Raw genomic sequence first — 22,993 nt, 5'->3', positions numbered from 1 at the left:
TCGGTTTGGACGGTTAATCAACTTTTTTCCATAGTTTGCACACCCATTGATATGATTTAATTCCCCTTTGTATAGAAGTACATCGTAGTATATGAAAAGCATAATGTAGATAGGAAAATTAGCCCTCAATTCATCTCTTTATTGATTGTGCTTTGAGTCATAACTTAGGGAGAAGAGAGCTTGGTCTCTAGAATGCTTTTAGAGAGAAGAAGAGAAGGGCCAAAAGCCCCTTAATTGAAGGGTTATGGTCCATTTTATATGCTAATACTGTATAGTATGCGGTATAATACGCTAGGCATACATATAGTCTTCGTAGGGCAATATACTCGGGGTATATTCCCTATCACCCATGTCCACAACCCACCACCTATAAACTAATTGAGGCCAATGAACATGTGGTTTATTAGCACGAAATGGCTCTCTCAAATTGAAAGTCATAGGTTTCAGTCTCAGTGAGGTGATATTGGCTCTAAAATAGCTTTAATATTATATGCTTGTAGTTAACATATTATATACATGTCTTTAACTGTTTATGTACCTGTAAATAAGTTGAAGGTACGTGATGTTAACTACAGGCACATAAACTGTTAACGGCAGGTATGCTGTTAACATATTCTGTACATGCACTTAATAATTTATGTGTTTGTAGTTATCATTTATAAATACACGTGTTTGTAATTAACATATAGATTAATATTTGATGCACCGCCGGTGTATATATGACATACAACGACGGTTAATGAGAAGATGTCACATCATTAAAAAACAATGTCAATATTAACCGGGTCTTTTTTTTGCAAAATATCAAAGATTTGTATTTTATTAAAAAACTTTTTTATTTCTAATTAACAAAATATACTTACTTTCCTAAACATATTTATTACTTAATTATTAAATATCTAATTTCCTTACACATTCTTAATTATTAGATACATTATATTGTTAATGGTTCCCAATTAGATACATTATTATTTGTTTAACCAACAGTAAATATATGTAATTAATCACACGTGAAGGCTGAATCCATTACTTTAATTGTGGATTTATTAATAATATGATTGAATATTTCACTAAACAGACTCGTCATTTATAATTATCAATTGATTTTAATTATAATAGTTAATTTATTAATAATATAACTAAATATTTTACTAGATAGAATTACAGATCAATTTTAATAATGATCATTGATTTATTCATAATATGATTAAATATTTCACTAAACAGACTCGTCATTTATAATTATCAATTGATTTTAATTATAATAGTTAATTTATTAATAATATAATTAACTATTTTACTAAATAGAATTACCGATCAATTTTAATAATGATCATTGATTTATTCATAATATAATTAAATATTTTACTAAACAAAGTTGTCACGTAACATTTATCAATTAATTTTAATTATGATTGTTGATTTATTAATAATATAACTAAAGATTTTACTAAATAAAGTCGTCATCATTTATTATTTATCATCTGATTTAATTGTGATTATTTTTTTTAGTAAATCCATTGGGTATTTCTCCGTCCGTTTAACGGTGCGGTTCCACCTGCGTTCGCTCCGGGAGGCATGGGAATTGGACCAGGGGGAATCATCACTTGTGAAAATCGAACCCAGATTCTTCCGAAATGCTTCCCCACAAAGAGAGCTCACATGCATTTTAATTGTGATCATGTATTTATTAATAATATAATTAATAAGCCTACAGGAAAATAAATAAGCCTACAGGCCACAAGTGACGATTATTGTATGTAATAATTAAGAATGTGTAAGGAAATTAGATATATAATAATTAAGTAATAAATATATATGTTTAGGAAAGTAGGTATATTTTGTTAATTAGAAATAAAAATGTTTCCTAATAAAATACAAATCTGAGTTATTTTTGCAAAAAAGGACCCCGTTAATATTGACTTTATTTTTTAATGATGTGGCATCTTCTCATTAACTGTCGTTGTATAGCATCTATACACCGGCGGTGCATCAAATATTAATCCTTAACATATTATGTACTTTGCAGACTGCACTTAACATTTTATGTGTTTGCAATTATCATTTTATGTGTATGTAATTGTAATGTTATGTACAAGTGCATAAATAGTTAACTAAAAGTAGTATAGAATATGTCAACTACATATACACAATTTTTGAAACAGGGTAACAATTGGTTTCATATGTCTCTTTTTGAGACAACTATCTTAATTAATAAATGATTCAAAAAAACATCCAACATTAATATTGTTCGAGACCATTTAACGTGAGACACATAATACTTTTTAACAAAAAAATATATAAATTTTTTTATGACCTTATAACAAGTATTAATTGCATTTTAACTTAATCGTATTATACATTTTTTGTAATATGATTTTACACAAATCTTATTCATATAAAATGTAATGCAGCATATATCTACATGATTTGCAAATCTAACCAAAGCATAAGCAGCAACATCCCCAAGTGTACGACCATCACGAATAGTAGAATATAAGGTGGTGAGCCTATATATAATTTTTTTCCATTAAAAAAAAAAGTCATTGATCAATATATAGCAATGCCACTTTTATGATGCTTACTAATTAATTAAAATTTTAAAGTTATTTTATATTTATAATTGTGTCTCTATAATGGAAATGATGTTAATTCAATTTCTGGTCATAAATTTATAAGTGGTAGTCCATTTTTAGTCATTTTTGTCTGAACATTCACATTTGGTGCTAGTATTATTGTGGCATAACCATTTTTTGTCCTCTATCAACAAAAAAGTTTTAACGCCGTTAAATACAAAGGTATTTTGGTCTCCAATTAATTTATTTTTTTTCAAAAAATAAACATAAAATTATAGCGATGTCAACTCACTTTGTATAAAAATGATCGAAATGACTTTGTATTTAATGATATTTTAACGATTTTGTTGATGAATGACCAAAAATGATCACGGCACAATAATACTGAGAATAAATGTGAATGTTATGATAAAAAATGACTAAAAGTAGATTGATATTTATAAATCTAGGACCAAAATGGAACTACCTCACTGGAAATGTCGAACAAAGGGTAAAAACAAAAGGAAAAAAAAAGAACTTTATAACATCATATGATATAAGTAAATTGTAATACGAGTTTAAATTCATGATATAATAAGATAGGTCAGTAAGGTTATATCGATCACAAAGAATAATAACTAAAAATATAATTACTTCTGTTTTTTTTTTATGACAAAAGAAACTACAATCTCTATTTGATGGTATGCACTGAGTAGGAGTATATGATCTAAAAAACATGTTTAAAACACACATGGATTAAAAATAAATAAAGAGAAAAGTTCATACACAATTTTTATTTTTATTTTTGTTCATTATATGCATTATATTGAAAAATAAATGGAAATTATAGGCAAAAATATGTAAGTATTTTTAATAAAGAATCCAATGAAAGGAAATTGAAATGTGTTAATAATCCTAATTTTATGTTACAATTTTTTTTATGAAGAGGAAAACTACACTAAGAAGTCTGCAAGGTGGTTTGATTAAGAGAGTGTTGACGAATGTATGAGAATCATGTTTTACATGACTAAATAATATATATTTTTTTTGTTGAACACCGAGGTGTCGTGAACATATTTTAACTGTAGAAGGCCGGGCCAACCCAAGGAGAGGGAGTTCGAACTCCCGACCTCTTTAAGGGACGAGAGTGCACGGTCGCTCACGCCAACACTGGTTAATTTATATTACATTTAATTCTAATGAATAAGTTAATCCTAGCTAATTAAGGCGCTAATTATTTTAATTAATCACCGCAACGCCTCTCACCTTCCAACATGTCATGATCTTCACTAACATGATTATAAGCCGACAAGTTGAGATACTTCTCCTGCTCCGCCGCCGCCCTGACGTCCCGCCACCGCGCGCGGCAGAGCACGCAGCTGATGAACCTCCTGGGCCGGTTACTCCTCCTCCACGCCATCAAGCAGTCCTCGTGTATCGGATTCTTACACGTCCCGCACGCCGCCACTCTCTCCTCCCTCCCTATCTCCTCCAGACAAACCGGGCACGCCGCCCCCTCCGGTATCTCCACCGCCGCCGCCCGCGACGCCGCTTCCGCCCTCTCCCGAAAGAACAGCTGGTGGAACTTCTCCCGCACCTCCGCCCCCGCCAGCACGTCGGTGGAGATCGGCATCCCCAACATACGGTTCACCTGGCACGGCCGTAGAGTCCTCCTCAATAGACAAGAATCGTCTAGGTTAATACCTAGTACCTACAAATTTGAATATGGACAAACCAACCAAATTGTTATCACGATTAATTTAGTAATTACTCCCTCCGTCCCATTTTATGTGTATGATTCAGTTAACGAGTGACTAGAGTTATTTTTAATATATTTTTTATAATATTAATTTTAGTATTATTATACAAAATTTATATATTTAGAAACTAGTACAATTAAACACATAAATTCAAATTTAAAAATATGTAAAGAATACTAAAGAAATAAACAAAGAAAAAAGTGTTGGTTTGACCCATGAACAGTAAGTATGACAGATAAAATGAGACGGAGTATAATATTACAAGTTTAACTGTAAATAATTTATTGATTAGATATTTCTTTTTAATGTATTCAGGGTTTTTACTGTAATTCTCACATCTCTAATGGGTAGAATGGTTAACTTGAAATTTAAGGTTATTTCATACTCAAAGCTAAACATTGAAACATTGATGCTTGGTTAATGATGGATGAGTCCTCCCTGCCACTCAATCATACCCATAGATTTGAGCTGATTAGAGAAAGCCTAAACTAATTTACTTTCGTATAATTTTTTCACGACTAGTGTTATAAAGTAGGATTTACACAATACACACATACATTCATGTAATGAATGCTGATTTATCTCGTTCTTTATAAGACAAAAATATGAAATATAAAAGGAGACAGATGGAAATATAATTACCCTGATCATGACGAAGAGTATGTGCTTGCATGGAGCGGTGCGGTCGGGGCAAGTGCACGAAGGGGTGGCGGCGATGTTTACGGTGTATACGTTTCCGGTGGCGCCCAAGACGAAGAAGAGCGTGTCGGAGCGGTGGAGGAGGCTGAGCGGGTGGCTGACGGCCCGGACTATCCGGTCGGCGAGGGGCTGAGCGTGCGTGATGGCGCGGCGGCGCGGCGGCTCAGCCGGGGAGGAGCTAGAAGCAACGGATTCCATGATTGGGTGGTTGAATATAATCGTTATGGCAGTTGGGCGTTTAATTTGTTCGTTGGTTTGATGGGGTTAAGGATATAAAGAACTGTGGAAAAAGTGGAGAGTTTTGTTTTAGTATTGATGATTGGGGGTGGGGAGAATATGTGGACAGAAGGATACTTGGAAGAGTTTTGAGGGACACGTGAGGGATAACGTAAACGGGAATAGTTGACTTGAATTTGTGTGTTCACGGAATTGGTTATCCTTAAGGCACGTCATATTTTATTAGTAAATCCCATTAATAATTTTACACGGAAGCTAGATACTAAATTACTTGGGTTGGGTGGTATATTTGTAATCAATAGTATATACTTCTACATTTGACTTGATTCGGTAAAAAAAAATCATTTTGAAATAATCTCATATTGACTTCATAATAAATTGTGAAGTGACATTTAAATCCAATTAAAAAATTAGATAATCTTTATATAACATTTGCAAAATCGTGAAATTGTAAACATTTGCATACCACCTAAAAAGGTAATAAAAAACTTTGGGTTTTTGTATTTTTTTTTTCAATTTTTGTGTGTAATCGTTAAAACTTTATGATAGTCAAATTCAAATATTATTTTTAAAAAAAAATTTGAGTTATTTTCTATATATTTGAAAATTTCGACAACGGCCTCCAGTGAGGTATGAAGGAGGAAGATGGACATAAAAGGTAATTAAAAGAAAAGTATAAAAGAATGACCAAGTTTATGCCGACCTTCAACAATGATATTTTTTAAAAAAATAAAATAATCTCACATTGGGATTATATAAGGATTAGTTAACAAGGGTAAAGTTAAAATAATTCAAGGGTATCGAAAATTACATAAGAAAATATGAGTAATCACATTACCTTGAAATATTACCGCCACATCAACTTTGATGTAATATAACATTACCAGGTAATCTAATAACTTGAACCAAATAAGGTAATATAACATTACCCGATTCAGATTACCTTAGTAATTTCAGATGACCTGAACCAAACGCCCACTAAGGAGTATACTACTCAAAGACGGAGCCAGTGCGAGGCATCTGCCGTCACTCCCCTCACCCCATCCCTTTATATATATAGCATCAAAGTGTATATAAAACTTATATTTATGTTCAAATTGTTAATAGTCTGAGTAACTTAGTTGGTTAAACTCCAAACTTGATGTTAAAAAGTCTATGACATAGGTTCAAAATTTATTAGCAACACTTATTCTTATTTTATATCTTACATTCTCTACAAGATAAATTAAATATTTTTTAGTCTACCTTTTATGAATCATTTATTTAACAAATTAAATGCTTCAACTAAAAGAAATTAAAAATAGTATTTTATAAATTATTTTATCTAATTGATTATGTTCTCATTTAAAGCATTGTTCTCGCTATCTTCCGTAAAGTAGCGTAAAAATTTAACAATTTTCGAGACGACCCTGTTGACTCGGTTACTCCATAGTACACCTGCGTGCACCTTATAATTGAAAGAGTTTGACGTATTTTTTGGTATTTTATCTAATTGATTATGTTTAATATTTTGTCATAAATATTTTTACATTTTCACTATATTCAAGTGTGTTTTTTACTACGACCCTAACTATTATGTAATGTATCAAAAAAAATCTATTGTAATTAATAATGCATTTTGTATTTTTCAAAATTTGGATGCCCATACCTTTTTTTCTTTTTCTTTTTTTTTTTTTTTTTTTTGGTAATAGATAAAAGCTTGGATTTTTAACCTCTGGGTATATTTATTACCAATTATTTGTTTGTAATGAGGAAATGTCATCGAGTTTTTGTCGAGCCGAAGCCGATCGGAGAACCTGTGGTTTGGAGTAGCGGCGGTGGTCTTGAAAGCTTCGTTTACGGTAAAATTAAGGTAAAAAGAGATTTAAGCTCTAAGATCGATCACAATTCACAATTCTCCTCTTCAAATTAAGGTAAAATGAGAAGGAAAATTGCGAATTTTGATCGATTTTAGGACTTAAATCCATTTATGCATACTCAAATTAAGATATTAAGTTGAAAATTATGAAAATACGTTTAACAATTTTAGATTTTTACACGTTTTAAACGGATGGGTGACCGACGCGATAAATTTTGGCACTAAAACAATAGTCGCGGATGAAAATTGGTACTAAAACAATAGTCGTGGGACCAAAATTGGTAAAAATGAAACATGTGGATCAAAATTGTCATTTTGCTAATAGTCGTGGGACCAAAATTGGTATTTGCTCGATGACTTTGATACGCATTCATGATAGCTAAACTTGCCAACCAAGCACACCTTAATATTGATATGTTAGCATTTTCTAAGGAAACAAAATTAAACAAATAATTTTTATACTTTTTTTTTTTTGCTTAAATTTGGTGAAAATTAAACTCACATAAGAGAATGGTGCACCTAGGAGAGAACTGAGAACGAATCGTAGCGCGCCACGTGTCCAGATGTAGTTGCACCTAAGGTTATAACTAGGCGCAATTAGGTGCATGGATGTTATCAAGGTAAATTACTTGCACTCGTAAGTGAAAATAGGTGCACAAGTGCATGTAACATGTATTACATGTGCAAGTAAAATGTACACTGAGTATCAATACTAAGTGCACCTAACGTTATAACTAGTTGCAGCTAACAGTATAATTAGTTGCACCTAGGTGCACAAATGTTAACAAGGTAAATTACTTACACTTGTAAGTGAAAATAGGTGCATTTGTAAGTGATTTTACTTGCACTTTTTACTTGCAAATGTGCACCAACTACTTGCAATTATAACACATGTACTTGCACCAAAGTTCGAGTTATTTACGAAAATGTCACCGCGTTGTTTTTTAAAAATTACATTTGATTCGTTAATCTGGACACGTGGACGACTGTGGATCGTTCTTATTTCTCCTGGGCACCCGTTCTCATTAGAGTGCGGCCTTTTATATATATATATATATGTTCAAATACGGACAATATTTCTCGTGTGGCCGGTGCAGATTCACCATTAAGTAAACAAAAATGCACCACATAGTGATCGGAAATGCACCACGTACCAAAAAATCAACCACACCGCACCACACCTAATGTTGCATTTCCGAACACTTTGTGGTGCATTTATGCGTACCTAATGGTGAGTGACCGCACGATCGCACAGGAAACACTGTCCGCACGAGATCCTGACCATATATATATATAGACACACACAATTTCATAAACCCTAAACCGTTTTTTAAATCAAAAATTCATAAGAATTAATTAATGATTTAAAATTTGAGATTTTATAAGAAGTACATACTCAATTATACTTATAGTTTTTTTTTTCTGAAATATTAAACTCTTAGAAAATAAAATCATAGCTATTAGCTAGATAAAAAGAAAAAAAGAAGAAAAATAAATGCATTTACTAGAAAAGTCATTGTGAAAAAAAATGAGTTAAAAATGTTATATTGAATATTGATATGCTAGCATTTTATAAGGAAACAAAATTAAACAAATAATTTTGATTTTGATAATTGTTTTTTTAATACATTTGGTGAAAAATAAACTCACATAATTTTTTTTTCTGAACAATTTAAACTTAAATATGCCAAGGACCTTGTGATCCAGTGGCATCAAATCCTTCCCTTTATACAGGAGGTGGTGGGTTCGAGCCTCAGTGGAGGCAATACTTACACTTGTGCTATACTGCATTGTAATAGAGTTAGTAGTATTCAAAAAAAAAAAAAACTTAAATCTAAAAAAATTCGTAGAATCTTATTTATGATGCTTACAGGAGGGTTTTTAAATTACTGAGTTAAGTAAGAAAAAGTAATTTGCATAAAAATAGGTTTCGTGAAGGGCGACAAAAATATGTTGTGTCACACTTAATTTAATAATTATAAAATTTTAAGTTTTTTTAGTTTTTACAATTGATACTTATTCATTTCACACTACTAGATAGTGACTACGAGCTTCCTCAAAATTTAACGTAGTTAGTTCGCCGCCTAACATAAAAATCATGGCGAGAGGCGGTAGTGTGGCGAGTCGAATCATTCTGAAAGCATGTATGAGAAAATACCCTTTGGATTGGATCTCTTGTGCGCACATGAAAACTCGGATATGATCAATGAGCTAATTGCACAACTCTAATTGTACAACTCACGATTTATCTTTACGCGATTTTAGGGGTAGGGTCATGTGAGCTTAGGATTAGTCCGTCGAAGCTAGGAACACTCAATTTCTTTAAAAAAAAAAAAACCTTGAAATTATAAAACCAACTATTTGGATTATAAACGACAGCGTATCAGTCGGATGGTGCCACTCTAATGCAACTGCAGCTCGACCTCTGAAACTTTGAGTCCCCCTATCACACTTCTTCTTCTACCAGAAACCCAGAAACCCAATGCAGCGTTATTCTCAACCTTCAAAGAAGGTGATAAAAAATCCATTTTTTCCCAATTCCATCTATTTTTAACTCTATTTTCTCATTCAGTTTTCATTCGGCTCTTCATTGATTCTCAAAATTTTACCCTTAAAAATTTCAGCCGAAAGAGCAGAAAGAATGGATAGGAGCGAGTTTCAAGCCAGAGAACTTTATACCCGGGGTAGTAATTGGGTTAATTCTTGGACTGTTATTGGATTGGTCGAAGCCACCCACCCCCAGCAATAACAAAAGCACCAGCAGCTCTCTAACTAAGAAGAGTCGCTTGTTGCCCAAATACCAACAGGAGAAGATAATGTCCCCTGGAGCAGCTAGCTCTGATGATGAGCTCAAAATGGTATCTGTTTTTTTTTTTTTTTTTTTTTTTTTTTTTTTTTGGGTTTTTAATATCGTTTTACACAAGTTCTTTGTGCTTTCTTGCTCTGTTTTCCTTACAGATGATTTTTGTCCTTGTATTGCAACTTCCAAGAAAATTATGTTTTGGAATTGTGTGGAATTTTGATTAGTTGGATGACCATAGTTTCATTTACTTTCTGAAACCGTAACCACTACCCGATGATGTGCATAGAATAAATATGATGTCATGATCCTAGATGGCAAAGAAATACACGAAGGTAAACCAACCTAGGACGCTCATAGCTTACTGGCTTTAAACCAAGGCCAACATGCCACTCTGTCGGGAGTCGACCTTGTAACTTGTGATTACCAAGTCAATTGTCTGGCCAACATGCCACTCTGTCGGGAGTCGACCTTGGAACTTGTAATTACCAAGTCAATTGTCTGACCAACTTGCTGGGTTGCCCTCACTTTCCATTGCTATACTTGCTAAAGTTAGTAACTTTGAGGAGGATTTGGGGGAGGGGGGAGGGGGGGGGGATTTTTTATCAATAGGAACCTTAGACGAAGTTGGTTGGTGACTTCACAAATTTTGTGAACAATAAGTTAAATGACAATTCTTAGAATTTGCAAGAGCCATGGCTCAACAATCTCCATTGTGATGGAACTATAGTTGATGATGTAATATGTAACTGATTTATTGTTTGATTTTCGAAGATGTTCTGAATATTGCTATAGTTTATCTGTTTCTAACTTTAAGAAGTTTAATAACAGGTTTTGGTGGTAAGGCGGGACTTGAAGATGGGACAAGGAAAAATTGCATCCCAATGTGCACGTAAGAAATCTTTGGCATTTATAGTTTTAGAATTTCCATGTGCCATGCAGATGGTGTTTTATTTGATATCTCCTTGTTCGTTTTGATCTTCTTGACTGCTAAGTGCTCACAAAAATTAAAATATGCAGATGCTGCGACTGGCATGTATTCGGAGCTAATGTCCAGGTAAAATTGTCAAACAGTGGCCATACTTGGCAGTCCTTTTTTCTCTTTTCTGCTATGTGTTAATATTATTTCTATAACTTTATCTGTTTATGTTTGTTTCCTCACATCGGCTTGTTGCTTCTCTTTGTTTCATAATAAGAGGGCAACGACTAAAAGCGGTTCAGTTTTCATATGTTGTATAGCCTGGCAGACTGCAGATGTTTCTAAGCATTTTTTTAGTAATTTAAGCTCCTGCCCACTTTGGTCAATCTACAAATTTGATTATAATAAGAACGTGGGATGCTAAAACAAAATTACACGAATAGATATTCATATTCTATTTGTGGGTGTAAGATAAATAGAACTGAAGGTTGTTTCATTCATATTGACATCTTATATTTATCCTTGAGTATAAGACACATACTTAATCTCCTAGCAGTATCCGTTGTGTCATTTTTAAGACTCTGAGAGGAAACACATTAAAATTCCTGCTGGGAGTTGAACTTGTAACCTTGTGGTTAGTGGTTATTAAGTCAACAGCTTGATCAACTTGGCTGGAGTTGCCCCTGCTATCCTACCTTTTTTGATATGCTTTATTCTCCTATAAGAGTTCACCCATGGGTATTGTCTCTTTATTAGTTTTATTACTTTTGACTTATTTTAATTACTGTTTGATACGACAAGCAACATATTGGAATGAACTGTCTGATGCAGTGATAGGTCTCTGTTGAGGCAGTGGGAGCTTTGTGGACAGCCCAAAATAGTTGTTACCTGCAAGAATCAGCAAGAAATGTAAGCATTTTCTATGCCTATACGGTAACATGCCTTATAAATTGAACGCATTACTATAAAGCATCCTTCCCCGAAGAGTTTGCCCTGTGCACATATTAAAAAAAATGTTGTACAGGAACAACTTGAAGGAAGCAGCTGACAGCATAGGCCTCCCAACTTTTGTTGTTGCAGATGCGGGACGAACACAGGTATTTTTGTGACCAAATCTGTGAAAGTGACAAGAAAGTATAATCTCTTTGCAAGTTATAATAATTTGTGTTTATGTTGCTAAAATGATGTATAAAATCGGTACTGCATATAATTGGACTGGTCCCAATGCTCACCCCATAACCGGTAATTAATGGATTTAAACCCTAGAAATAACCTTGTAACAACAAAAGTGATGTGACTCCTTGCACCCTGCGTCTGACCTTAATAATTAGATTGCTTGTAAAAAAGCATTTTCAATCTATCTCGTAAATTTTCACACATTTTGTACTTAGAGGCCTTGGACCAACTTCTCTTCTGCAAGCTATCTATGTTGAAATATACTGTTTTTGCATCCTAACTATTCTTGGGTATTGTTTATTTGTTTTGACACAGGTTGCTTCTGGTTCGAAAACAGTTCTTGCTGTTGGGCCCGGTATGCTTCTCGACTAAGTTTTGAACTGATTCTTCTGTCATCTAATTGGAAGTTTCAATGATACTAACTTCGGTTGATTGCTTATTGATAAACTTATACATCATTGGCTAAGACTTTACATGATATAATCTGCACTTTTCGGGTGTTAATCTTTCAATTCTATTGATTTGATCCCTTTAAGGTGTCGTACTTCTAAAACTTCATTTACTTGAACTCTTTGTTCGTTGTTTTTCCACATTCATGAGGATTTGCAAGTTGACGATATTGTGCCTTAAGAGTTGTATATTGTTTGTTTGTCTTGTCGAATCTGAAAAATGAGCAGGAAGTAAAGCAGCGGTGGATTCTATAACCGGGAAACTGAACCTGCTTTGATGGTGGTTGAGTACTAGGGTCGTTTCTTCTCAATCATCTCGAGATCAGGCATACGAGCTTACAGAAGAGATGTCGTCGTTCTTTCATGTATGGCAGTTCTGCTTCTCGAAAACTGATTCTTATTGCAGAATGATCTGATCTGTAGTGTTAGAAAGATCCTCCATGTCCTAGACTAGTTTATTGGTTCATTTTAGGAAACAGATTAGAGACCTTCCTTTTAATGTTTATGGAACTTTTCATGTTTGCCCACATGACAAGATTCAATGTAGTATTCTTAAAGCTAAACAACATTTACACTGCATTTCTTTTCACATTTCCCCGATCTTTCAATAACAAGTATCAACTTGGGGCAATTTCAGCCAAGTTGGTCAAGCTGTTAGTCTAGTAATTATAAGGTTTTAAGTTCGATTCTCAGTAAAAGCGGTTTAATGGTCTTCTTGATCACAATGCGGCAACATATCCTTTGAAAGGACAAGAAATTTTGCTTTTCTCACTTTGATATTAACCTAATGATTAAAAACGAAGCTAGCCTAGTGGGACGAGAAAATTTATTTTGATATATTAACTTAGGGGGTGCATTTAGAAATTTGGAGAATGATTTCTGAAAATCATTTTTTGGATTTTTAGTATTTGTGCAAGGCTTGGAAAATTAAAGTAATGGAAAATCACCTTGTTTTTATGGAAAACAACTTCCTTGTTTTGAGGGGAAGTCATTTTTGATGTCTCTTCGCCTTTCGCCTTTCAGACATTCTTCCTTGACCTATCTCTTCGACGACCAACTTGTCAATTTCTATCGGAGAAAGCGAACAGTTGGTCACCTTCCGTCTCTAGTAGAAGGCGATCGGCGACACCAATGTTTAGAGTATTTGACCCTTTATATTTTGTTCATTTTTCGGAAAATGAACCGAACACACCAAAACAGTTTTCTGAAATGCAACCAAACACTTGAAATAAAAATATTTTATGATAAATAAATAAATCATTTTTCAAAAATCATTTTATGGATTTCCAAACACACCACACAAAATGAAAACACTAACAATTAAAAGATGAAGTTAATTTTGCCCAAAGGTTTTAAGTGTCAAATTCTTGAAAAAATAGGATATACTCATATACTCTGTACTTGGATAAAATTTGAATTTGAGACCATTGAGTGAAGTAGGTTATCTTCATTGTTGAATCACTCCCGCCACTCCACACTCCACTCCGCCGTCTCCTCTGCTCTGCCCACCGCCGCCTTTCACGTCTCAAGGTGTGCTCTGCAACTCATTATCTCATCATTTCCATTTAATATAACCAATAATCTGTTTTATATGTATTTTATTTTTTGTTTCCTAATTTTCTACATTATCAGGGCTTAAACCCTAAACCCTACATGCCTCGCCGCCGCTACATAGAGAAACATTCGGTAAATCTTTCTTAAATTCCCGAATTTTGTGAGTCCCCATGCCTGTCAAGCTCTTTCCACAGCTCTCCCTTCTCAATTCTTATATACCCATTACCGCCTCTTCCGTAATGAAGTCCATCCCGTTTTCGAGACCTTCTCGGGCCATACCCATTTTGTCTCGGGTCTTCCCGCACAAGCTCAGGTACCGCCCTTTCAGGGTTGCGCTGGAGCAGCCAATGTTAGAAGAAGGCCAGTTTGGTTCTCGGAAATTCTCGGCCCGGTCTGGGCGAGGAGGGGTCTCCCGGGGGAGGTCGGGCTCGGGCTCGGGCCATGAGGCTCGGGCGCAGAAGAGTTTGATTGAGGATGAAGCTGACCTCAGTGATTGGGTGAGCGGGTTGAGGTCTGATTCGTATTTGAAAACTAGGGTTTATAGTGATAGTGATGACGGTGATGATGAGAGTGGTAATGAGAGTGGAGGTTTTGGTGGGAAAGGTAGTGGGCGAGGAGGGAGAGATGAGAGAGGTGGAAGGAGGGGGAAGGAGAGTGGTTTTGATGATTTTCGTAGGTCTAATAGGCAAGATGTTGGCCAGGATCGAATGCAGCCATCGTCTAGGAAAGGAGGGAGATTTGGGAGTGAAGGTAGATCGGATAGACGAAACGAGGGGCATGATAAAATGCAACCCTTTTCTAGGAAAGAAGGGAGATTCGGGAGTGAAGGTAGATCCGATAGGCGAAATGAGGGGCGTGACAAAATGCAACCCTTTTCTAGGAGAGAAGGGAGATTTGGGAGTGAAGGTAGACCCGATAGGCGAAATGAGGGGCTTGATAAAGTGAATACCTTTTCAAGGAATGGAGGAAGGTCTGAGGGTGAAGGTAGAAGAGGGCAAAAGAGAGGTGCGGGAGAGATTGCCTCGGGATATAGTAAGGAGAGGAGAGGAAGTGGTGGTGGTGGTGGTATTGCCAGGAAAGGTGGAAGGGAGATACGTGGAAATTCTGTGGCTGTGTTAAGCGAAGATGATGATGATGATGAAGATGACGAGGATGTGGAGGATAATGGATATAAGCGGTTCAGGGATTTGATAGATAGTGAGGAAGAGAGTGAAGAAGCTAGTGGTGATGAGGGTGATGATTCCTTTGAGAAAGAGACTGTTCTGTCTTCTGTGGGAAATGAAGTTCGTTCACAACCCTCACCTCCAAGTTCACTGGGGGGAAGTGAGTCATACCTTAGTGAAACAAGGTTTGATAAATTTTCCCTGTCTCCTTTGTCGCTAAAAGGAATCAAAGATGCTGGATATGAGAAGATGACTCTTGTTCAGGAGGCAACTTTTCCTGTTATTCTGAGAGGTAAGGATGTTTTGGCCAAAGCAAGAACTGGCACTGGCAAAACTGTAGCATTTTTGCTCCCTTCAATTGAAATTGTTTTGAAATCCCCTCCTGTTACTCGTGACCAAAAGCGACCACCGATTCTTGTGCTTGTGGTATGCCCAACTCGAGAACTTGCAAGTCAAGCGGCTGCAGAGGCTAACAAACTGTTGAAGTACCACTCCACAATTGGCGTTCAAGTTGTTATAGGGGGAACAAGGCTTGCGTTGGAGCAGAAAAGGATGCAAGCAAATCCATGCCAGATTCTTGTGGCTACACCTGGAAGGCTTAAAGATCATATTGAGAATACAGCAGGTTTTGCAACTCGCTTGATGGGGGTTAAAGTTTTGGTGCTTGATGAGGCTGATCATTTGCTGGATATGGGTTTCCGTAGAGACATAGAGAGAATCATTGATGCTATTCCTAAGCAGCGCCAGACACTTCTTTTTTCTGCCACAGTTCCACCAGAGGTCCGTCAAATTTGCCATGTTGCTTTGAAAAGAGATCACGAGTTTATCAATACAGTTGAGGAGGGCAGTGAAGAGACACACTCACAGGTCCAACAGAAGTACCTGGTTGCCCCTTTAGACAAACAGTTTTCGCTTCTTTATTCCATGCTGAGAGATCATATAGCAGATGATGTTAGTTATAAGGTTCTTGTCTTTTGCACAACCGCGATGGTGACTAGACTCGTTGCAGGACTTCTTGGTGAGCTTAACTTGAATGTTCGGGAGATCCATTCTCGAAAACCACAAAGTTACAGAACCAGAGTTTCAGATGAATTTCGTAAATCAAAAGGTCTTATTCTTGTAACGTCTGATGTGTCTGCCCGGGGAGTAGATTATCCCGATGTTACCCTTGTTATACAGATCGGCCTGCCATCTGATAGACAGCAATATATCCATCGACTTGGTCGAACTGGGCGAAAAGGTAAAGAGGGGCAAGGAATATTGGTGTTGGCTCCTTGGGAGGAATTCTTCTTGTCCGCAATCAAAGATTTACCAATGACAAAGGCAGATGTACCTTTGGTTGATCCAGAGACAAAGAAAAAGGTGGAGCGTGCACTCTCCCTCGTTGAGATGAAAAACAAAGAGGCTGCATACCAGGCATGGCTTGGCTATTATAATTCCAACAAGACTGTGAGCAGGGACAAGTGCAGACTTGTGGAGCTTGCGAATGAGTTTAGTCGGAGCATGGGGCTTGACAACCCTCCAGCAATTCCTAAACTCGTCATTGGTAAGATGGGGCTAAGAAATATTCCGGGCTTGCGTTCAAAGTAGGAATAGGCTAATACACACTGCAGAATTGAATACTCAGGTTTTGCAATTTTTGGATGTTTCTACTGAAATTATGCTATTTTAGATTACTAGTGATTTACATATAATTGATGTATGGTTTTATACTTTGACTACCAATGTTTTTATGCTTGAGATTTAGAGCTACAATTTATGATACAATGATAATATCAAATATGATGTTTTGTGCACAATATTCTCTTTTAGATTTTGACTAATCTATTAGGCTGCATTCATTTCAATCCTCCATGCATGCCAATGTGGGGGAGACTTTGGGTTTGGAAATTGGGTGTAGTCTGCATTTATAATATACTTAAATGATCCTTAAAGGCAGGCCTGGATTTGTCACATCGTAATTATAATTAGTAGTATGAAAGCTAGTATAATGTGGGAAGCTTGGCCTCACCACTATAATGCACTTAAAAACATAACATTTAGAATCTGTACTGGATACATTATGTACATGTAGCTGCAAATACATAAGATATTGTTAACATGTTAGTGTCTGCAGCTAACATACTTGCAATTAATAGTTTATGTGTTTGTAGTTATCATGCTATGTGTCTGTAATTACCATATTATGTGTTTTCAATTTGTTTATAGGTACCCAAATTGTTAGTGTTAATGGCAGACACATCATTTCTGAACCAATGTTCATAATGCAATATGAACCCCTGGTCCATGGTATAACAATTGACCATTTTTTCACGATTGTCATTTTATTTTATTCTTATTTTGCGGTCCTACTTATTAGAGCAACCCTGAATTTGGGGGTTCAATTGTAAAAATAAAAATAAAAAAATTATATACATATATTATATGAGATTATGAAGCTAGAGAAGTATTGTAGTAACTATGCAAGCACGCAGGAACGAAGCATCAACATAATCTTCTATTAATATGATATTATGGTAATTCAATTTCTAATCTCTATTTTCCCTAATTCCTTTTCCTTCAACATAATCTTCTATTAATATGATATTATGGTAATTCAATTTCTAATCTCTATTTTCCCTAATTCCTTTTCCTATTCCTTAGGGGGTGTTTGGCAAACGGCTGATAGTTGATTGATTTAGCTAGTAGTTGATGGCTGATTGCTTTAACTGGTTTGACCAGCTGGTTGTATTAGCTGGTTATAAGAAACTGTTTGGTAAATTAGTTGTTTATTAGTAGCTGATTGAATGTAAAATGACATTTAAGGGTGTGAGTGTATTGTATTATTTCAACCTTTAAATATAACAAGAAGATAAACTCTTATTAATAAATAATTATAACTCTTATTAAATTTGGGTATCATCTATACTTTTTTTAAGGACATAAGTTGATTATTTTTGTTTATTTAACTCTTATTAAATTATATTCTAAAACAATTTTTATTAATTATTTTCAATTATTATTATTATTATTATTAAAAATGACAAACCCATCACCCGTTGTTTATTATTATTATTATTATTATTATTATTATTATTATTATTATTATTATTATTATTATTATTATCATCATCATCATAAAATAACAAACACACCATCTATTTAAAAGTAAATCTCATTGATTTCAAAGGATAAAATAGTCAATATACCCATTGATCCTAACAAGCTAATACAAAAAGCTACATTCATTAGCTTTTCAATTTTCAGCTTATTGGCCCAATAAGTCAAGGCCAATAAGCCATTTACCAAACACTTCAAAATAGCTTATTGGTAAGTCAAACAGCTAAACTTGATTAAGGGGGTGTTTGGTTATTGGCTTATAAGCCAAATTTTAGCTTATTTGACCAAGTTTAGCTTTTTGACCAACCAATAAGCTATTTTGAAGTATTTGGTAAATGGCTTATTGGCCTTGGCTTATTGGGTCAATAAGCTGAAAATTGAAAAGCTAATGAAGGTAGCTTTTTGTATTAGCTGGTTGGAAACAATGGTATATTGACTATTTTATCATTTAAAATCAATGGATTTACTTTTAAATGGTGGTGTGTTTGTTATTTTATAATAATAATAATAATAATACCCTTAAATGTCATTTTACATTCAATCAGCTACTAATAAACAGCTAATTTACCAAACAGTTTTTTATAACCAGCTAATACAACCAGCTGGTCAAACCAGTTAACACAATCAGCCATCAACTACTAGCTAAACCAACCAGCTATCAGCTATAAGTTATCAGCCGTTTGCCAAACACCCCCTAAATAAGCTAAAATTTGGCTTATAAGTCAATAACCAAACACCCCCTTTAATCTCTTTTCTTATTCCTTAATCTCTAGGTCAATATGTCATAATAAATGGTTCATTATCATCATTAAGTCATTCATTAAATATCTGATAATTATTAATTAAAACTTATTAATCTAATTGTACATATTATTTGATTTATTTCACAATTATTATTCTTTGACATGGCTTATTGACTTAATAATTTTAAATATTGAATAATATATTCAATAGTTTGTTTCTTGATAAATTATTTATTGATAGAGATTCTAAACAATTGTTTTTCTTTAGATTTTGTAATGATGTTTTTTTAGATAATGTTTATCTAAGTTTGAGAAGCGTAAAAAAAAGAAGAATTGAGTAACGAATTAAATCTCAAAAGAGAGTTCTTGAAAAATTCATTAAAATATCAAATAGATGAACAAAACGATGATGCCAATGAAAATTTGTTAGATGATAATCTTCATAAAGAAGATCAAGGTGATTGTGAGACTGGAAAGAATTTACATGATAGTGCGCACAACAATGATAAGTATCACTTTGATGATGAAAATGATAAGAATGTTGATGATTGTTTGGATAATGGTGGTCACAATGATAAATCAAATGATTCATTTTTATTTGGCATATATAATCTAAGAAATTGAGATTGCCTTGATTCTATATTAATAGATATTCTTGTGAAAAGAGGCTCAAATTCAGATGTCACACTGAATAGGGGTGTGCAATTCACCGAAATTTTTCGGTTAACCGACCGAACCGAAAAATTTCGGTTAACCATTAACCGAACCGAAAAATTCGGTTCGGTTAATGGTTAAAGGAATCTTGAAATTTCGGTTAACGGTTAATTCGGTTCGGAAGGTCGGTTAACCGAATTAACCGAATTAACCGAACGGTTAACCGAATTTTTATATATATAGATAAATAATTAAATATAAATACTAAATACTAATTAGATTGAAGATTTGAAGTTATGGATGTTTGAATATTTGAAGTTATGGATGATTTGTATTTTATTTTAATTGGATTTATTATTTTAGGTGTTATTTTTAGAATTTTATATTTTAGGTTAAAAAATTTCGGTTAATCGGTTAACCGACCGATTAACAGAAAAAATTTTCGGTTCGGTTAATTCGGTAACACATACTTCGGTTCGGTTAACGGTTAAAGGTTTTAAAATTTCGGTTAATTCGGTTCGGTTAAAACGGTTCGGTTAACCGAACGGTTAACCGAATGCACACCCCTAACACTGAACCTCTATTTTTATTGGAAGCGTCCTGAATAAGTTGACCCATCCTAAGACTCGGCCTCTATTCCTATAGGTACAATATCAACACCACACCATTAATATTCATTTTTCCACACGGTTATAAATATTGACAATATTCTTTGAATATGCATGTCCTTGAATTGTCTAGTTGTTAAACTATATATACAATGCTTGTGATTTTCATTCATGGACAAGACATGTGAAAAAGAAAGAAGTAGAAATGTCCAAATATTTGTTTTCTCCATTATTGACCATTGACTTGTATTAAATTATCATTCTTTACCTGAAGTTAAAAGAAATATAGAGTTAATTTCAATTTTAATTTGGAATTATGCTGAAATTTCATACTTAGTTTAGACTCTAAAAATAACCAACATAACCAGAAAAGATGATTTAAAGTGAGATATGGATGCAAATTACATAAATAAGAGGGCTCAAATCTAAGTTTTAAGCTTGACTTTCTTTGAGAGAGCTGCCTATTAGACTTCTTGAATTAATATGTGTTGCGATTTTATTCGTAATATTATTTTTATGTGTTTTGTCATATCAATTTAGTTTACAATTTAGAATTTTAGTTTAGCCATCATCCTTATCTACACTTATAATAAGAGCCAATAATGTTAGACCCTTAACTGGAACTAAAAAAATGTTGGTGTAATAGTCTGCTATAACATATTGTACTTTGTGTTCTTCTTATTGTGCAACCTCCAATTAAATTCCTATTATATCATAATCTTTTATAATTTTACCAAATTTTTCCGTTAAATATAACGGAAGTTTAACATTAAATTCTTTAGGCAATTTGTTTCTTTATTGCAGTTTTCAAACAAATTGGCAATATTCTATAATACAATTTTGTATAGATTCCTAACTTAAAATTAGAATATTGAAGTCTTAATAAGATTCTATAATACAATTTTGTATAGATTCCTAATTAAACCATTATTCTACCCAAAACAACAGTATATAAACCCCTGCCCTTTTCACTGGTATTCACCCAAAACTAAATCTAACATATTCTGCAACACAGCATCTACTTGACATTCTATAGGTATGATTGTCAAAATATTATCATGCTAATTCTATTATTTGTATTTGTACTCATAATGATTACAGTTTTTTTTTAATTATTTGTATTTGTACTCATAATGATTACAGTTTTTTTTTAAATCAATGATGGTATACTCATTAATTATACAGTTTTTTTTTAAATCAATGATGGTATACTCATTAATTAGTATAACTTCAATATCATCAATGATGGTATACTCATTAATTAGTATAACTTCAATATCGTTAGGTAAATATATCTATTGTATAATCTGTTCATCTATACTTGTATCCTTATATGTAATGTTGTGGTTCTCATTATATTCCTAGCTCTATAATCTACACATTTTAGTTACTCCTAACTTCCAATCTGTGGTTTTTGAATTTATGTTGTGGTTCCCATTATATTATTTCATAACATCCTTTATGAACATATTTTCCATGACACAAGGATATTAGTAATGACAAATGCAGTAAAGTTAATTGATATTGACACACAAACTGTGGGCTGGAGTTGTACAGTTCATGTCATTAAGAAAAACGAACAAAAAAACGCTATTGGAACACATGAGAAAAAGTATATGCTCATCGTACTTGAAGATTAAACAGTAAGTGAATAGTAAAATTTTTCTCCCTTAATTATTATTATTATTTTTTATCATTATTAGTATTATTATTATTATGAAGATGCTCTTATTCACCACCACCATCATTGTAAATGCTATATCTCAATGTTAAGAACTCGGGTTCAATCAATAGTATTTGATAATGACATTGGAATATGTATGATATCACTTTACAAACCAACAAATGGTACATCATCTCAAATGTCATTGTCAAACATGTCCGGACGAACTATAAAGTACTTGATCACAAATACAATTACACATAAATTTTAAATGGCCAGACCGATGTCCAAACAAGTGACAATGATGACACATCATTTGCTCCCATGTAAGTGGTTTATTTGTTTCTACTTATTTTAGTTGCAATTTAGCTATTTACAATTTCGTTATGTTTTATTAAAATATATAAGCATCGAGACTATTTCTTTGATTTTTATTAATTTAGCATTTTTTCTCTCTCATATGACTACTTTAACCAAAGGAACACTAATTTAAAAATACGCATTGGGCATTGGTTTAATCGTGATAACTAGTCTAATTATAAAACTTGAAATTCACTTTCACATAGTAACCAAGTATATTATTTATGCTAAAATTTTTAGTTTAGCAGTTTTCTTTTGATAAGAAAAAATAATAGAAAGAAAATCAAGATATAACACAACCTTTTTTGATTGGAGATGTCCATTGCACGTCCAATGGATGAATAACTTCCACAAAATTTAAGGTGAGTTTGGAAACTTAGAAAATGTTTTCTGAAAATCATTTTCAGGTTTTTAGTGTTTGGTTAGAGGGAAAAAATGGAAGTTAATGAAAAATAAAGGTGTGATCAATGTAAAATAGAGGTGATTTTTTGAAAAATGACTTCGTCTTTTTTTGGGAAAACCATTTTCCGTTTGCAGCAGTGGAGCAGCCAATCACTCCCGCTGCCGCCACCACCACCACCCACCCACTCCTACCTCCCAACACCCCTCACCACCACCCCACCACCCCAGCACCACCCACCACCCCCATCACCCACCACCCACCTCCACCACCACCACCCCTCACCACCATCCACC

The 22,993-nt window shown here is 33.9% G+C and overlaps 3 protein-coding genes across 3 annotated transcripts; 2 read left to right on the top strand and 1 right to left on the bottom strand.

Moving 5' to 3' along the window:
- Nucleotides 1-3,412: 3,412 nt before the first annotated feature.
- Nucleotides 3,413-5,360, bottom strand: LOC116006309 (mitogen-activated protein kinase kinase kinase 1). Its single transcript, XM_031246631.1, has 2 exons — nucleotides 4,958-5,360; nucleotides 3,413-4,266 (listed from the first exon to the last, which is right to left on the bottom strand). Exons 1-2 carry the CDS (start codon nucleotides 5,210-5,212, stop codon nucleotides 3,799-3,801), a joined length of 723 nt encoding a protein of 240 aa, XP_031102491.1. The 5' UTR covers nucleotides 5,213-5,360; the 3' UTR covers nucleotides 3,413-3,798.
- A 4,132-nt stretch (nucleotides 5,361-9,492) lies between these two features.
- Nucleotides 9,493-13,044, top strand: LOC116006206 (peptidyl-tRNA hydrolase 2, mitochondrial). Its single transcript, XM_031246504.1, has 8 exons — nucleotides 9,493-9,621; nucleotides 9,734-9,967; nucleotides 10,741-10,801; nucleotides 10,930-10,966; nucleotides 11,660-11,737; nucleotides 11,853-11,925; nucleotides 12,320-12,359; nucleotides 12,682-13,044. The coding sequence occupies exons 1-8, from the start codon at nucleotides 9,592-9,594 to the stop codon at nucleotides 12,729-12,731; spliced, it is 603 nt and encodes a 200-aa protein (XP_031102364.1). The 5' UTR covers nucleotides 9,493-9,591; the 3' UTR covers nucleotides 12,732-13,044.
- Nucleotides 13,045-13,865: 821 nt separating this feature from the next.
- On the top strand, nucleotides 13,866-16,969 carry LOC116006719 (DEAD-box ATP-dependent RNA helicase 31-like). The gene is made up of 2 exons (XM_031247205.1): nucleotides 13,866-13,983; nucleotides 14,086-16,969. The coding sequence occupies exon 2, from the start codon at nucleotides 14,178-14,180 to the stop codon at nucleotides 16,758-16,760; it is 2,583 nt and encodes an 860-aa protein (XP_031103065.1). The 5' UTR covers nucleotides 13,866-13,983; nucleotides 14,086-14,177; the 3' UTR covers nucleotides 16,761-16,969.
- Nucleotides 16,970-22,993: the final 6,024 nt, after the last annotated feature.

This window comes from Ipomoea triloba, chromosome 15 (genome assembly GCF_003576645.1).
Source record: "Ipomoea triloba cultivar NCNSP0323 chromosome 15, ASM357664v1".
Classification (NCBI taxonomy): Eukaryota; Viridiplantae; Streptophyta; class Magnoliopsida; order Solanales; family Convolvulaceae; genus Ipomoea; species Ipomoea triloba.
This window is presented reverse-complemented; position numbering and strand designations above follow the sequence as displayed.

Excerpts from the sequence above, each read along its gene's own strand:
- LOC116006719 (XM_031247205.1), top strand. The coding sequence starts at position 14,178 with ATGCCTGTCAAGCTCTTTCCACAGCTCTCCCTTCTCAATTCTTATATA.
- LOC116006309 (XM_031246631.1), bottom strand. The coding sequence starts at position 5,212 with ATGGAATCCGTTGCTTCTAGCTCCTCCCCGGCTGAGCCGCCGCGCCGC. Across the intron at positions 4,267-4,957 it reads TACTCTTCGTCATGATCAGG|GTACTAGGTATTAACCTAGA; the intron begins GTAATTATATTT and ends TCAAATTTGTAG.
- LOC116006206 (XM_031246504.1), top strand. The coding sequence starts at position 9,592 with ATGCAGCGTTATTCTCAACCTTCAAAGAAG. Across the intron at positions 10,802-10,929 it reads AATTGCATCCCAATGTGCAC|ATGCTGCGACTGGCATGTAT; the intron begins GTAAGAAATCTT and ends TAAAATATGCAG. Across the intron at positions 11,926-12,319 it reads CAGATGCGGGACGAACACAG|GTTGCTTCTGGTTCGAAAAC; the intron begins GTATTTTTGTGA and ends GTTTTGACACAG.